This window comes from Fomitiporia mediterranea (genome assembly GCF_000271605.1).
Source record: "Fomitiporia mediterranea MF3/22 unplaced genomic scaffold FOMMEscaffold_11, whole genome shotgun sequence".
Taxonomy (NCBI): Eukaryota; Fungi; Basidiomycota; class Agaricomycetes; order Hymenochaetales; family Hymenochaetaceae; genus Fomitiporia; species Fomitiporia mediterranea.
Window position 1 is genome coordinate 1,267,341 of NW_006760396.1, and position 14,928 is coordinate 1,282,268.

General features: G+C 44.4%; 7 protein-coding genes across 7 annotated transcripts; 5 read left to right on the plus strand and 2 right to left on the minus strand.

Moving 5' to 3' along the window:
• Positions 1-912: 912 nt before the first annotated feature.
• FOMMEDRAFT_160246 (kinase-like protein) lies at positions 913-2,437 on the plus strand (the record flags this gene model as incomplete). The annotated part of the gene is made up of 8 exons (XM_007270036.1): positions 913-1,102; positions 1,159-1,298; positions 1,353-1,451; positions 1,510-1,704; positions 1,754-1,784; positions 1,833-1,876; positions 1,935-2,162; positions 2,216-2,437. 8 exons carry the CDS (start codon positions 913-915, stop codon positions 2,435-2,437), a joined length of 1,149 nt encoding a protein of 382 aa, XP_007270098.1.
• A 1,191-nt stretch (positions 2,438-3,628) lies between these two features.
• FOMMEDRAFT_148622 (uncharacterized protein) lies at positions 3,629-4,909 on the plus strand (the record flags this gene model as incomplete). Its single annotated transcript, XM_007270037.1, has 7 exons — positions 3,629-3,702; positions 3,759-3,785; positions 3,973-3,989; positions 4,047-4,105; positions 4,161-4,348; positions 4,408-4,671; positions 4,735-4,909. The coding sequence occupies 7 exons, from the start codon at positions 3,629-3,631 to the stop codon at positions 4,874-4,876; spliced, it is 771 nt and encodes a 256-aa protein (XP_007270099.1). The 3' UTR covers positions 4,877-4,909.
• A 900-nt stretch (positions 4,910-5,809) lies between these two features.
• Positions 5,810-7,160, plus strand: FOMMEDRAFT_160248 (kinase-like protein; the record flags this gene model as incomplete). Its single annotated transcript, XM_007270038.1, has 8 exons — positions 5,810-5,846; positions 5,902-6,023; positions 6,082-6,165; positions 6,222-6,410; positions 6,470-6,500; positions 6,550-6,593; positions 6,655-6,903; positions 6,957-7,160. The coding sequence occupies 8 exons, from the start codon at positions 5,810-5,812 to the stop codon at positions 7,158-7,160; spliced, it is 960 nt and encodes a 319-aa protein (XP_007270100.1).
• A 1,136-nt stretch (positions 7,161-8,296) lies between these two features.
• FOMMEDRAFT_136416 (uncharacterized protein) lies at positions 8,297-8,971 on the plus strand (the record flags this gene model as incomplete). Its single annotated transcript, XM_007270039.1, has 3 exons — positions 8,297-8,547; positions 8,611-8,890; positions 8,945-8,971. The coding sequence occupies 3 exons, from the start codon at positions 8,297-8,299 to the stop codon at positions 8,969-8,971; spliced, it is 558 nt and encodes a 185-aa protein (XP_007270101.1).
• Positions 8,972-9,593: 622 nt separating this feature from the next.
• FOMMEDRAFT_31069 (uncharacterized protein) lies at positions 9,594-10,768 on the minus strand (the record flags this gene model as incomplete). The annotated part of the gene is made up of 3 exons (XM_007269805.1): positions 9,594-9,945; positions 10,026-10,382; positions 10,437-10,768. 3 exons carry the CDS (start codon positions 10,766-10,768, stop codon positions 9,594-9,596), a joined length of 1,041 nt encoding a protein of 346 aa, XP_007269867.1.
• Positions 10,769-12,269: 1,501 nt separating this feature from the next.
• On the plus strand, positions 12,270-13,823 carry FOMMEDRAFT_127988 (uncharacterized protein). The gene is made up of 7 exons (XM_007270040.1): positions 12,270-12,571; positions 12,633-12,969; positions 13,032-13,115; positions 13,169-13,267; positions 13,326-13,406; positions 13,479-13,559; positions 13,614-13,823. The coding sequence occupies exons 1-7, from the start codon at positions 12,318-12,320 to the stop codon at positions 13,698-13,700; spliced, it is 1,023 nt and encodes a 340-aa protein (XP_007270102.1). The 5' UTR covers positions 12,270-12,317; the 3' UTR covers positions 13,701-13,823.
• A 112-nt stretch (positions 13,824-13,935) lies between these two features.
• Positions 13,936-14,206, minus strand: FOMMEDRAFT_160253 (uncharacterized protein; the record flags this gene model as incomplete). Its single annotated transcript, XM_007270041.1, has 2 exons — positions 13,936-14,116; positions 14,184-14,206. The coding sequence occupies 2 exons, from the start codon at positions 14,204-14,206 to the stop codon at positions 13,936-13,938; spliced, it is 204 nt and encodes a 67-aa protein (XP_007270103.1).
• Positions 14,207-14,928: the final 722 nt, after the last annotated feature.

Sequence of the window (14,928 nt, forward strand, 5' to 3'; positions counted from 1 at the left end):
CTATAGGAAAAACTTTAAATTATGTTTTAAATTATTTTCTCCATTTATTTAAAGATTTTACAAATAGGGAAATGTTAAATTTAATTTCTAGTTTTTGTATAATGAAAATTTTAAATTCTGTTCAGAGTTTCTGCCAACCAAAAATGGTAAACTAAATTACAAGTAATGTTTATCATTATGTAAGTTATTTCTTAAGGCAAGAAATTGTGAAATGCCCCATGTGAATTGTCCATGTTCTGTCACTTGTTCAATTTCGACCAAAGGACAATTGCATTAACAACCCCGACTAGGCTGTACTGACTGTACAAGGGTGTTCCTTGTTGTTTCCGCACGGAAGGAAGCGAGTTGAATGGAGACGGTATCGATTGGACGACGTGGAAGCATAACGGCGATAACGACTTCCCAATTTCGTCAATTACCAAATAATATATCAGCAATAGAACATGCATGAAACATCAGGAACACGCTAAAATCCTCACACATAAGAAACACATTGTTCGTCTAATAAATGCATATGCATGCAAAATCTTGTCCCTTGGTGATTGTGACACTTTATTATCCTCCTTTTTGTCCGATCGACTGTGTGTCACCAACTCCTTGCCAAATATGGAAATATGAGAACATGTGGACATTTGTTGGGTCTTGTATTGCCGATCAATATTTTCCTCAAGAGGAAACCGATGATCGCGCTTGTTTGTTCCGTTGGTATTTCACTATTTGTGGATATTTACGTGTTTGTGCCATGGCCGTATGAGAAAAAATTCGCTCTGACCATGAAACGTGCCTTGTAAAAATCCTTGTATAACCGTGCAAGCCTATTTGCTTCCGCGTTCTGGCTCATGCTGTGTTTGACACGAGTTTCAATCTCGATCGGTTGGCTTCCATTCTCTCGAAACCCTCGGCAATGAGTCAATGGACATTCAAGCAACGTTGCAAGGCTCGTCGCACGCACTGGGCCTGCGCGGCAGTACGAACGCTTGCCTCATAAACGTACCCACCTTATTTCATGTCCTTAAGACAGTCAATCTCAGCGAACAACTCCAATACGGGATGGCCAGCGGAGCTCAAGCAATAGAAACCAGGAGGGCATCCGTCATCGAAAGTACGTGACCTACTTATTATTTCACACTGCACAGTGACGAGACAATCTTATTTAAGGACTAAAAAACGCCAATATTTCTGTGTATACCGAGGATAGCTTTGCAGCGTCTGATGTTATTTTACCTGGATCGGGCCGCGCCACCTTGACTCATGGTATACTCAGAATACAGCAGAATGTCGAGCGGCATCGGGATGTTGTGAGTACAGGAACTTTAGCCTTTCATCTCACTTCTAATTTTCTGAAATGCTAGAAGAGTGCAGTTGTTGTCAAGTCTCTTAAAAGTGCATATGCCTATCACAGGACAAAAGACGGGGCAGAAGAGGAAAAGTACAGGAGTAAGCTGTTTTCTGTGAGCGTTTCTCAAAACCTGCAAACCAGAGTCGGATTTTAATTATAACTCGTCCTAGTATTTCGAAAGAGAGGCTGACATCTGGTTACGTGCTCGATTCCATCCGAATATCATTTCAGTCTGTGGATTCATCCCCTCGTGTGGCAAGGATAACCTTCCTGCCCTCATATTTCCCTATTACCCGCTCGAAAATCTTCGAGTGTACGTTAGCCGACGAGACACTCCCCTGAGCGACAAATCGAAGCTTCTTCTTGTGAGTAAAGCCTTTACGTATGTTATTGAAGAGTACTAATGGTGAATAGCTGCGCGATGTGGCATATGGCCTCAAATACTGTGAGTGAACTATATATGGCGTTCTCGAGACGTTAATGATCGGATTAGTACACGGTCTGCAAGACCCGATTGTGCATAGAGACCTCTCCGGCGTACGTACTATATTTGCAGTTACCGAAGTCGCATTTCAATCCTTATTCGATCGTTTAGTCAAACATTCTGGTGAAAGAAACTGCTTCGGGGATCGTTGCTTGCATCAACGACTTCGGATCAGCAAAACTGCTCGATCCAATTCTGAATGTTGTATATAACTCGACGCGAAATACAAAGTATAAATGGCAGCCACCAGAATTTGTGAAGCCTGCGACATATCTCAAAAGCTATACAAATCCGAAGCCTTCTGGCGATATATGGTCGCTTGCATGTGTCGTACTAGAGGTATGTACCCATTCAATACTAACTATGCACAAATTCTCAGTATATTATTATAGATACTTAACGAATGTGACCCGTGGCCGCCAAGTGCTGACGTGTTCGCAGAACTCCGAAAAGGCAAACATCCACCATTTCCCAACAAAGAATTTGCGATGAAATACGGGGATTTCCTTGAAGGTTGCTGGGGCTGGAAAGGTGGGAGATCTTGGCCAAAACTGCGGTATACAGCCGAGAAAACAGTTTCAAAGCTAGATAATCTTATTATAGCAGAAGGTTAGCTTGTGTGTACATACCTGCAATCTATGAACAATAATTAATTTGTGTGAGAACATGCGAAAACATGCTTGTCTGAGTACGTTGAGAAACATAAATTGGAACCACTATAACAAGCAGTAATAAGACTGTCTTGCCTTTACGGCATTTCTGACTTAAAATCGTGCTGTGTGTATTATGAGGTCTGCTACAGATAAACAGATGAACTGCTGGATAAAGGTACAGGTCATGCCGTATCTAAATATAGAGGGAATGAGAGGATGATTGGCAATAAGTACTGCCCAATGTTTTGGAAATTCTTGCGAGCGTTTCTTCCAAATACATACCGATCTAATTGTGAGGCATTTTGCTCAAGTAGGTCCAGGCCATCTTGTTTGAAATGACAGAAAGCTACATATGATACAGCAGATTAAGTGGGAGTTTTATGAGGTAATCTGTCTGTGACTGTCAGATCCGATGTATTTGACAGACAGCCATACAGCTGCATGAGAGATAAGCAAAGACCAGACAATCCAGCTGTTCTGAATCTATGAAGCTAAGAGTCGCCTTCCTTGTCATTGAACATCTTTAAGACCAAATTCTATGCATATTAAGGAGATACCTGTGTGTAAGCATAGAATTGGCTGTCTGATTCAATGCTCAAGTTGCTGGAAGATGATATCAAGCATATAGATATAGTCAACTATACGTGTATGTATTCATGCCATACAGTCCAGAGTAAGAAACCGAGCCTGGGAAGATAGGACGTGTGGTGGTCAAGTTCAATGACCCTCCTCGACGCTATGTGGCCGAAACATTCACACAGTTATGCATAAAAATTGTGTGAACGACATGAAGCAATGAGCACTCACGCACAGCCAAACAAGATTGCCTAGAGTCTGTAGCTACACCCACCATTCTAGTTTTATTGAAATTTGGTCGGATTCCATACTATTTAAGTACGAAATTTATATCAACAGCAGAGATGCCTCAGGACGTTATCTTGAAAGTGCCGTCAACGATGAAGCGCCAGCTATGCAAGGAATGACAGAGAATCATGTTGAATGGCAAGAGCGACTCTGTCATGGCATGCACAGTACACAAGGCAGTATTATAGCTGTTCCCTACTGCAAGCTTTGAAGGAGCACATAGAAGAGTATACTGTCTAAGACTCCAACCGGCTATATCGGGCAATCGAGCGAATGGCACGTGACGATATGCTTCATTACAGCGCGGCATTCTACATCCGCATCCTGTTAACTCCCTTCAACCTTACACCGCCATTGTTGAGGTAAGCGTACCACCACTATACTGTATATCTCTCTCATGCTAACTCAGGTAGCTTAGTTGCTTCATCAATTGGTGGTACCATCCGTACGTTGGTAATTTACTTGTGCTATCTTACTATTGATGCGAGGGAATAGGGGCATAGTGTCTTCATCTATTCTACACGCATAATGTACACACGATCGAAACGAAAACGCGGAAACTGTGCAATTTTTGAGGAGAGTGTGAATGACATTTCGTTACTCTCAGACACAGACAAAATTCCTTCATCTAGTCCACAAACACTACACGGTGAGGGATGTTTGGAATACAATTTGATTCTTTTTAGCTTACTTCAAATTGAAATAGAATCAATCCACTCGTATAGAACGATTGATGTCTGGAAGACATCAAATATAGTATTCCTTGTCAGTGTCAATATTCATAGCCACTCAATCGGTATTGACTTCAAACTGCTGAAAGGTCGAAGATTGCTTATTCACTGTCAACCGAAAGCCATTTGAAACTGAGTCCGACGTTTTTTCTGGCATGTTCTCCCTCCCTGTGGGCAGTGATGTTCCTGTCGATGGCTCTGACGAGAAGCACCCATTGCGACTAGAGCAAGTGACTATTGACGAGTTCCAGGCATTGCTTACTGTAATGTACACACCGTGAGTGTCAATACACCCTAGTACCTGCATCATTGTCCAATTGTAATTGGCAATTTCAGACTTTATCGCCAAGCAGGCTTGCAATTGTCAGAGAAGGAATGGTTACACGTATTAAAGCTTGCTCACAGGTGGTCATTCATCGAGATTAAGGATTTAGCTGCCGAAGAATTGTCCAAGTTCAATTTGGATGGTATTGAAAGTCTCAAGCTTTCCCAACAGTACGAAATAGATACATGGGTCGAGCCTGCAGTTGCTACACTGGCCAAACGAGCAGCCCCGCTGACAACTGACGAGGTGAACCAAATTGGATTTGAATATGCATTGTGCGTAACTCAAGCTCGAGAGGTACACTTATTGGATCACCTGAAGATACACCTTAAACGCAGGGATGCGTGCACGTGGGGTCACACTATCAAAGGCACATGCAGGGTAGCAATGACAGGTAGAAGTCATAATATGTGTGGGGAACGAATCGTGCCTGTTTCAGAAACTTGTCCATTTTGCAAAGCATCTAGGGAAGGATTGTAACAGTGTTTATACATGAATACAGTATATGCAAGCTAATCAACCTGATACCAGTATGAGGGAGGATAAAACACTGCAAATTGTATATATGAAAGATTTAGTAGGTCATCTGGGCAAAAGAGGCCCTGCAGCCACCCAAGCTAACAGGCTTAGAGATGAAGAAAAGAAATACATGGTGTAGTGCATTGTACAGTCATCTTGACAGTGAGAACAGTCATTGCAATACAACCAGAACGGGCACCAGTGCTGTAAGTTGAGTCAGCGCGGGTAGAGGGACAAGGCGTGAGAATGCACGTCCAAATCAGGTCAGACCCATGCACGTCGTCTCACATCTACCATGCACTTCAAGGAACTTGACATCACTTACATTCAGCGATGCGACCAACAAGTAGTTAATATTAGATAAGAACAAGGCCCGGATGAAAGGAAGCAAACAGAAGGACCCTTGTGTGTACAACAAACAATAACAATGGGGCAAGTGTGCTTGTTGATCCCAGCGGGTCCCATCTCAACCGCTTGACAACAACACTCCCTTTGTCCTTCACAGCAAATGACAAAGGGTGACTGAAACGTTTCTGTTGCTACCTATTTTATTGTATGCTAAGGCCTTTTCTTCTTATTCGTCCGGGTGTCACCCTGATCTGGCCTCTGCTTTCTAATGTTCATGCACATTGTGATGCAGAAAGGAAGGTGTGTTGTCCTCTAATTTCCAATTGAATAACGCTAATAGCTCCTTTTCTGGTGGAAAGTTGCTCAAAGCATGCCCATACGCTGAAGACAGTCAACAGAGTGATTGAGGTGAGTTCTACACCAGCTGGTCATGCAACCTGACCAACACGTTCTGTTTGCTTCACACAATATAGGCAGCCTCTCGTCACGATCTCAAAAATTCTCATATATCCTTTGGTGCTTGACCAACTTTAATAGCCAAGAAGGATGGCTAGGGTGAACATTCAGACATATATTCCTCAGCGTGAGTACAAGCCAGCTGCTAGTCACATTGAATAGCTGATAACAGGAGTAAAAAGTCCTCAACGAGTGGCATGTCCCCGAAATAAGTGAACGAGCAGTTGTTCGACTTCAGGCAATCAAGGGCGGCCGCAGAGCAGGCATTCTCAAAGGATCGTATACATCCCGAGAAAGTAGTGTTGTATGTCGCTCGTGTAAGCATCAAGCACACGTAATTGATTGTTTATCTGTTTGGACAGACTGTTGTTGCAATAAAGGTCGTCAACACCGAGTACGCAACACTATCGAACGATCCAGAAAAAAAACTTAAGCTGCTTATTGAGGTATATCATGCTATTCGGAGATTTTCTAGTCTTTATTGAACAAAATTTTTCTTCAGTATTTCAAGCGTGAATGCCGGATATGGAGGTCGCTTGGGCAGCATGCGAATATCGTTCCACTCCTCGGGTTTGTTAAGCCTTTGCAGAGCGAAGCATTTCCCGCCTTGATTATGCCATACTATGAAGGAAAGAACCTACGTATCTTTGTTTCTGAACGGAAGGTCAGCCTAAAAGAAAAGGTCAAGCTGGTGAGCGATTTCTCCCTTTATTTTTTTCATATAATTAACAAGGTGATATCAACTATTAGATGCGTGACGTTGCAATTGGATTGCACCATAGTAAGTCCAATTCTTTCAGGATTTTCTGACTGTTTACATTTATGAGCAGTGCATTCCCTTGAACCTCCTGCTATTCACCGTGATCTAAAAGCTGTGTGTTGGTTCCTTTCCTTGTGACCTCCTACTGACAAGAATTTTTGTTTTTCGCACGAAGAGCAACGTCATTGTGGAGATAATTAACGGGACACGCTACAATGCTCGAATTATGGACTTTGGCTCAGCAAAGCTGGAAGAGGCTGAGAACGGGTTGCAAAAAACGAGCAATACTTCAGCACCCGTGAGCTTACCGTGGACTCCACCAGAATATGTAAAGGTTGATAATTCGACAAACCAATCAATGATTGACTATGCAAACCCGACTCGTGCAGGGGACATATGGTCATTCGGGTGCACTTTCCTTGAGGTGAGTGCTAAAATCCTATAGGATATGTGCAGTCTTGGCTCATCAATAAAAAGATGCTTAAAAAAGACAACCCCTGGGACGGATATGCTATTGACAAGGATTTGCAGAAAGGACGACATCCTCCACGACCAGAGAACTGCTTTATTGATGATAATTGTTGGAACGTGATGCGAAGCTGTTGGTCTCATGACCCTTTGAAGAGACCGAATGCAGCACGGATTATTAGGTATCTTACAGCAATTGAAGCACGGGTTTAATTGCTTGGTGTGTCATATTATACTAATTATAGTAGTAAAACAGACAGATTTTCCAAACTCTTCAGATATAATGTATTACGCCAGAGCAAACCCTAGTCAAATCTTATTTTGCGTGCTATTTGTAGATCAGTGCAAGCACAAAGAATTCGGCTACATGTACATTTAGACATCATTTCACAAGCAAGCATTGTCAAGCGTATGATTATGTCATCTCTCCTAAACAGGAACTGGTTACGTCAGCGTCTTCACGATGACTTCATCGACTTCAACGTGCGTTGAACGTTCCACTGCAACGGACATGGAAGAGCTTTTCCTACACACTCATACATCACTCTGAAAGTTCTCCTCTGCCCTTTCGCTATTGTAGTTTTCGTGGCAACTCGTGGCAACCGAAGCTACAAACAAGGCAAACACGAAATCCGACCGTCAGTAATCTCTGGTCTATGAACGGACTCCTTTCGCGCGGATGCTATGGAGGCAGTTGAATCTGTGTTTTTAGACTACGGCTGTAGTGATCAAGCGATTTAAAGTCCAAAAATCTCCCATATACTCTATTTCAGCTACTTCGCGTATGTCAACCGTCGTCACGAGTTCCTTCGTGCATGACGTGCCTGACAGTCTCCAATCACTAACGGACCTTCGCCTGAAGGTATTGTGCTCATGTTCCCTAAACCTTCTCTTACTCGCACTGACTAAGCCGGGTCTAGACAAGCCAGCCACTGGAGACGTGCTTCCGAAATGTCTTAGTCCATATGATGATCATCGAGAAGACATCGTTCATGCTATCTTTTTTTACAAACCGACAGATCGTGGACGAAAGGTGAGCCATTTTTTGCGTGGTGAGGACGATTGAAGCATGTCAATTGGACCGTCTTTCCGGGGTTGTAGAGAAATAGCGACTTGTACGAAGTTGCTATGGCTTGTTCGACATTCGACATGTCAATCCACGTCTGGATTGGGTTTCCGCAAACGCTTCTGCTCAGCGTTTTGAGGATTTCTTAATCTCTATAAAAGAGTACGTCGTCCAGCAGCTTTCACCTCACAAATCAGATCTTAAAGCACTATCCTTCTCAGGAGCAGGCTCCTCATCCAACGTTAATTCACATTGCAATCGTCGTCTACTTGTTTGTATCAAAATGTTCACAAAGTCTCTCTCGACGCTCTCCATCCTCGCTATTGCTCTCTCAGTGTCACAGCAAGTCCTCGGACACGCAGTCATCACTCCCGCAATTGGCATTTCAGGCGTACCTGTACGTGCAGATGCGAAACGCACTTCAGATGCCGCTCCATGTGGAACCGGCGTTGACGTGACGAGTGCAATTCCTGGCTCTGATGCTGTGTCTGCAAACGGAGACGCATTTACCGTCACTGTTACCAATTTCAATGGGTAATTTCCACTTTTCTTTGCGTTCAGCGTACATGATTCTGACCATGTCCACCGAATGCTTAGTGGCCAGGATGGCTCGACCGAGATCACGGAGACTCTCATCGACCCATCTGGCACCGGTGCATCTTTCACCGGTGGTTCGGCAACGATCACACAGAATGGAGTCCTGGCACCCGCATCGACTGGTTCCGTGCAAGTTTCGGGTACTTTGCCTTCAGGCACTGCGTGCACTGGTGGTAATGATGGTGCGAGCTGCCTTGTGAGCTTCACAACGGCCGGAGGTTTTGGGAACTGTGTTCTCATTTCTCAAGCTGGCGCTGATTCGGAAGCGAAGAAGGCTGTTGTGAGTTATTCTGAAGAATGATTAATGGCTATGTACTAATGTCCGCCATTGCAGAGGAGCCGTATTGCTCGTCTCGATTAATCACTTCGAACCTCGAGTCAATGATTGTTATGGTTGTACATGGGCTGATACATTTTGGGCTAGGAATTTCTTTCGGCTTTCTTTGGGTTCAAGCAGAATCAAATGTAATCTTTGTAGGTGTGTACTACAAGATCAATACGATCGATCTCCCTTCCTCCAGAATTGGATTGTTTGTCGCAGCATAGTACGCAGGGAGACACGAGAAGAAGAATGAGATTTACGATCTTAGTAAACGTTTATGCAAACAAGCTTAAGGTGCTCAATTTTGACTGCAAAAATTTATTCCGACTGGAGTGGCACAGGTAACTCACATTGTTTTCCCCGAGATAATTTGTTGCAGACTCTAGACATTGCATTGCAAACAATTTTCCAATAAAGTTTACAGAGTTTTACGTGAGAAGAGCATAAGTGAATGGCTATTGTCCACCCGACATTATTTTTTCAATGGCCCAAAAAGGGCAGGTTTGCCCATGCACTGCCAATCTTAACGCATCGCTGGCAATTCGAATTCTGTTGGCGATATCAGTTGACAGCTTGTCGGGAAATCGAGAAAGGGCATAATCTCTAATGTTGGCGTATTAGCAATTTGCGTATACTTTTTAAATATAATACTACCAAACACTCACGCTATTGCAGAACAACGGCATAATTTGCCTTTTCGTTGCAATGTAAGTGCCCGAATTTGCATTTGGAGGATCCCGAGCTCGAGGACATGCCAGTCAACATCACTTGGCGCTTTCTTCAAGTTGAATATAATAGACCTTTCAAGCATTTTGTGGCCATCATATTGTTGCTGAAAACGGCTGCGGAGACAGGTATTTTCCGCTTTCCAGCCGGGTTTTCTCGTGCTCCCGACCTCTCCAACAGATTGTGGAGAATCTGGATTTCTCGGTAAATTAAATCGTCTGTTACGAATGCTGTCGCGAATTACTTCAGTGAAATGGCAAAGAGCAAGGAAAGATCGCTCTGGATGCCTAATAGTTTGTGTGTCAAATTTCTGATTAGATAAAGTGATATGCAAGTCGACTTGAAATGGCTGCTTTACGGCCCTTACCTACTGCCAATATATTCCACAACCTTCTCATGCGCATTTAAATGGGCACTGTAGAACAGATCTTGCTCACTTGGATCGTGCAGTCTGCTACGCCGGACCATTTGCATAAATTGGAGAGCCAGTAACGAATAATTTCTACCGATGGTGTTTATTTCGGTTTCAGCGATACATAGAAGAGCCTTGCGTGAAGGAGACAGTAGACAGTCTGTTTCTCCGTATACTTTCTCCCGAGCCAGGATAACAGCGAACGTTTTCAAAGCATCGAGCTCGCAGAACAGCTCGCAGAAATACTTGTGATAAAGCGTGAGAGAGATTATAGTTTGACAAGCCAGCGCCCTGTTTGCATCAATATTGGACCTAATGTCGGCTAAGTTTAACAAGATTGCATGAAAAAGTGATGGTGATACATACTGGGTATATCGTACAAGTCGGGTCAAATCTTTTCGGAGCTTCCTGTCTCGCTTGGATCCAGGGACGGGAAAGTTTGGATTGGGCGGAGAACCGATGCAAACTAGGACACGCTTTTCGATAGCTGTAGGGCCGTACCCATGACGCTCTGCAAGACGGCTAAGTAGGGTCTCAAGCCTTTTCCCAAAGTAGCTGTACAGGTTCCCGAGTGTACGTCCTGCTCCAGGAAGGTCCGATGCAGTAGCTGTGGAGGTTATCGATATCACGGATAAAGTGGCTTCGGCCTCTCGAAAAATCGCATTAAATGCGCCATTAAAATCACTAGCAGTAGTCATGAAGCATAAGTCCAGAGCAGGTGGGTCTTGTGTAGATGCAACTCGGGAAATCGCAGCTTAATACTTTCAGCTTCGTTGGTACCGAAATGAACTTGAAACACCAGTTATACCTGTTACCAGCTCAAACATTATTAGACACCCAAGCAAACGGCGAAGAACGATGCCGCGTAATCATGCAATAGAGCGTCGGTGCGTCAATGGCTCGATATACGCAAGTTTAGCATGCTGCATACATCTTCCCAATAGCAGTGGTATTTTGCCACATGTACCGGCATATAAACGAAGTTCTGTTGGAAAGCAACGTGATTGCGTCCTGGCCAGCCTTAGTAACCTCAGAGAATTGCGTAAACAAGGGCAAAGTTGCACTCATTGAGTCATTCCTCAAGTGCAATGACACCTTAGTAGGTTAGTACTTTACAGGGAGAAAGAAGCACGAGGCAAAAATATATTGTTACGCAGCGTGATACAGAAGCTCTAAAATCCAAAAGGTCCAGATTATACAGTATTAGAGATGAGACAACACACCTCGATGTCACGGTACATGCACACCAAGCGTAGCCTGTTGGACGAGCGTTGATTACATAATGATAGGTAATGCAGTTCTTGGTCTCGCGGTCAGGTCTTCGAGGTTTCTGCAGTGTCTCCAATGACTCTCCATTGTCCAACATCATCACAATTCTCTGTGTGTTCAAACGATGAACATTACTGACACAGTCCTCACTAGTTTTCGAAAACAAACTCAGGTGCTTTCCTAGGTACTATTGCGCTCTCGTTGTAAATACTGCTGATGAACTTACCACCCTCATCGTCCGGTGCTACAGACCAAACAAGTATTCGAAGGACATCAGTTATTTACAACCGTAACAATAGCGAGGCTGGCTGGAATCAAACCATTCCCGTAAGGGTCAAACTGCCCGCACGAGCACACAGGTACCGCGTTCCTCGTTGCCTCGCTTTTGAGATGTGTGTGATGATTGGTCCAAAGATCACTGGTTTTCGTTCGTCCGGTCCAATCATTTTAAAAAGTATCGATGGTTTCGACGAAGGTTGCCCTGTTGCCCCAGACTTCTGGAAACGCAATTTACGATCGGCATCTGGCAATTCGTAAAGTCTGAATGTTGTCCGCAGGCGTCACTCCCAACAGGCTGACATTGCAGAATTATTTGTCTGAACCAACTGGGCTCTCGTTCTGGCTAGGCACGCGCTTGAATAACAGGGATGAGGCTTAACATCAAGAGGTATTCTGATGAATTTAGATGTGGCGGCATCATGTGCCGAAAACCAGAGCAACGGAGGCGTGGCCTGTTGTCATGGGCCTCACAGCCACCTCCGAGAGAACAAAAGCTCCTTTTATCCACATGTACCGCTATAAAAAAACAGCGTATTTCGTCGAGATGCCATTTCTCTACGATTTTCCCCCACTTTCAGCAGAGTCTCATTTTTACCCATTTTCCCGAGGCCGGTTCCTCCCTCGACAGCGTCGTTCATTGATCTGTTCATAATTTCTTTTCACTTCTATCTTGCATCAGAATAGCCTTCCATCTCAATCATGATGTTCGCAAAGTCGTTCAAGACACTTCCTTTATTTGCTTTTGTACTCTCGATGTCGTTCAACGTCCATGGCCATGCGATCGTCACACCTGCTCTTGGCGTTTCCGGTACTCCAGTGCGATCAGATGTGACTCGCCCATCGAGCAATGCTCCGTGCGGGCAGGGCGTCAATGTAGCAAATGCCATTGCTGGTTCTACCGCTGTCAAGGCAAACGGAAACGCTTTCACAGTCACGGTCACCAACTTCAATGGGTGAGCACTCTAGTGTTTCTACAATCAGACGATGGAGACTAATTTGAGTGGTACACCTTAGTGGCAAAGATGGCTCGACCCAGATCACCGATACGTCGATTGATCCTTCAGGCACTGGGGATTCATTTACAGGTGGCTCGGTTACAATTACGAAGAATGGTGTGGCTGCACCTGCGTCGACGGGTTCTGTTCAGGTCTCCGGTACTTTGCCATCTGGAACCAAGTGCACTGGAGGAACCGATGGAGCGAGCTGTCTCGTCAGCTTCACAACTGCCGGTAAATTTGGAAACTGCGTCCTTGTTTCGCAAGGTGGAGGCGCAAAGGCAAACAATGCTGCTGGAAATGTAGCGGGCCCATCCACGAAAGGAAATGACGGCAACGCAAATAATAATGCAAAGGTTGTTATTTGTATTATCCCGGTAAAGAAACATTCACAAGGCTAATTAACTCGTGTCGTCAGGGAAATCGACTCGTGAAAGCGCGTAAGCTCGGCGACGCTTTTAGCCAATCGATCGAGAATGCTCTTGGACAGGCGGGTTCCGCTGTACGTACTCCCTATCAATCGAAAACTCGTCAAGCTAATGAATTCGCGGTTAGGGAACTGTCCCTGGGGTTTCGCGTTCTTTCACAGAACGTGAACTCGGCGACGCTCTGGAAAAGTCTATCGACAATTCTCTTGAGCAGAAGGGCGCCGCTGTGAGTCCTGAACCCACAACATAAAATTTCACTCGGCTGATGAAAACGACATTACTAGGGAACTCGGCTAGCACGTTCATTGGACAATCGTGAGCTCGGCGACGCTCTTGAACAATCAATCGATGAGGCCCTTGGGCAGGTGCGTGCCACCATATGCATCGCTGCTTCCCAGTAGGATTCATTTGGCTAATGAGAATTGTGTGATTACCAGTCACGTTCGCTGAAGGAGCGTGAACTCGGCGACGCTCTTGAGCAATCAATCGGTGCAGCTCTTGAGCAGAAGGGTGTCGCAGTATGTACTCTCATATGGGGAAGAATCATCTGGCTAATGAAATCGTGTTGTCAGGGAACTCGACTTGCTCGCTCACTCAAGCTGCGCAAGGCACTTGGCGACGCACATGAGCAAAAGCGCTCTTGGATTTGGGCAGCTTGATTGATTTTTCACTGTGGTTATGCTCCGATATCCGTGTCCTTGAAATTCCTGATTGTGTTTGGGTAGATTGGTTGAGTATTTCGATCCTGATGCATTAACGAGAAAAAATGTACTATAACTGCGTACCTTACTATTAGTTATATAAAATGAATAAAACTGTGCAAGATCTTGTCTTCATTTGAACCTTTGTGGTTTGACTGGCTGGATAACACAGTCCTTCGGCTTCGAATATTTGCTATGACAGCGAATTCGCTTGCGAGTTACGAACGACGATATCACTGATGACTACGCAATTCGATGTACACACCAGCGCGAAGCCGTTAGCCAACAGCCCATTTTGTGTCGGCAGATGTAGTTGAAAATCAACTTGTGCGCTACAAACATTACCGGTAATGACAAGGGAGAAGGTATTGCGGCTAGTGCATTTTCGAGGGAAGCATATGGTTAGCAAGAAAAACCATAGCTTAAACGAGCCCTGTTCACCAGATCTTCGTCAATGAGGACATGCATCGGTATATCTGTATATGGATCATATCCAGCTATCACACACCGCGTTCGAAATATCAGGAAACTAAGGCCTTAGTCTTTGAGCGGATACCACGGGAGCACAAGCATCTTCTGTTTCGTCAATGGTTTGTGGGCATGCCACTTCAGAGTTTCAATGCAATTGCAGTATATACGTCCTGTTGGATCGACGGTTCGTAGAAATTGCAGCTTTAAATGGAGATTCAGACACTATAGTCACAATAGCCTGTACACACTACGAGTTGGAGAAGACGACAGTCTGAGTTCTTGTCGTATTGCAATTTGCCTGCAGATGGAGATGTGATCCGTTGATTAGTAAGCAATATTAATGACCACATAATAGACTATATGCCCTAAGATCTGTGTCTCAGCAGAGTCAGCATGCCCGATCCAACGTACATATGTATTCACCTCAGTTGTTCCATCTCTGCACTTGCGTCTCGACTGACATTATCGGAGAACTAGCAGACTATGTTATGCAAATTGGATGTGCTGATTTGGCAGCTGGCATGTCAAGTTGTCAACGCTATCCCCTTGCGAGACTAGTTGCGCAGGCGATGGAAGACTCTTGCTTTACGGGATAAACTCTTTGATTACCCTCCACATTCTGTGAAATTGCACTTGTATTAGGACGACTCATTGCTACTGCAGATGAGGAAAGCGGTAGAGAAAAGAAACCACCTGGATTATTAGTATATTACTG

Excerpts from the sequence above, each read along its gene's own strand:
- FOMMEDRAFT_127988 (XM_007270040.1), top strand. The coding sequence starts at position 12,318 with ATGATGTTCGCAAAGTCGTTCAAGACACTTCCTTTATTTGCTTTTGTA. Across the intron at positions 13,116-13,168 it reads TTGGACAGGCGGGTTCCGCT|GGAACTGTCCCTGGGGTTTC; the intron begins GTACGTACTCCC and ends ATTCGCGGTTAG. Across the intron at positions 13,407-13,478 it reads TCGATGAGGCCCTTGGGCAG|TCACGTTCGCTGAAGGAGCG; the intron begins GTGCGTGCCACC and ends TGTGATTACCAG.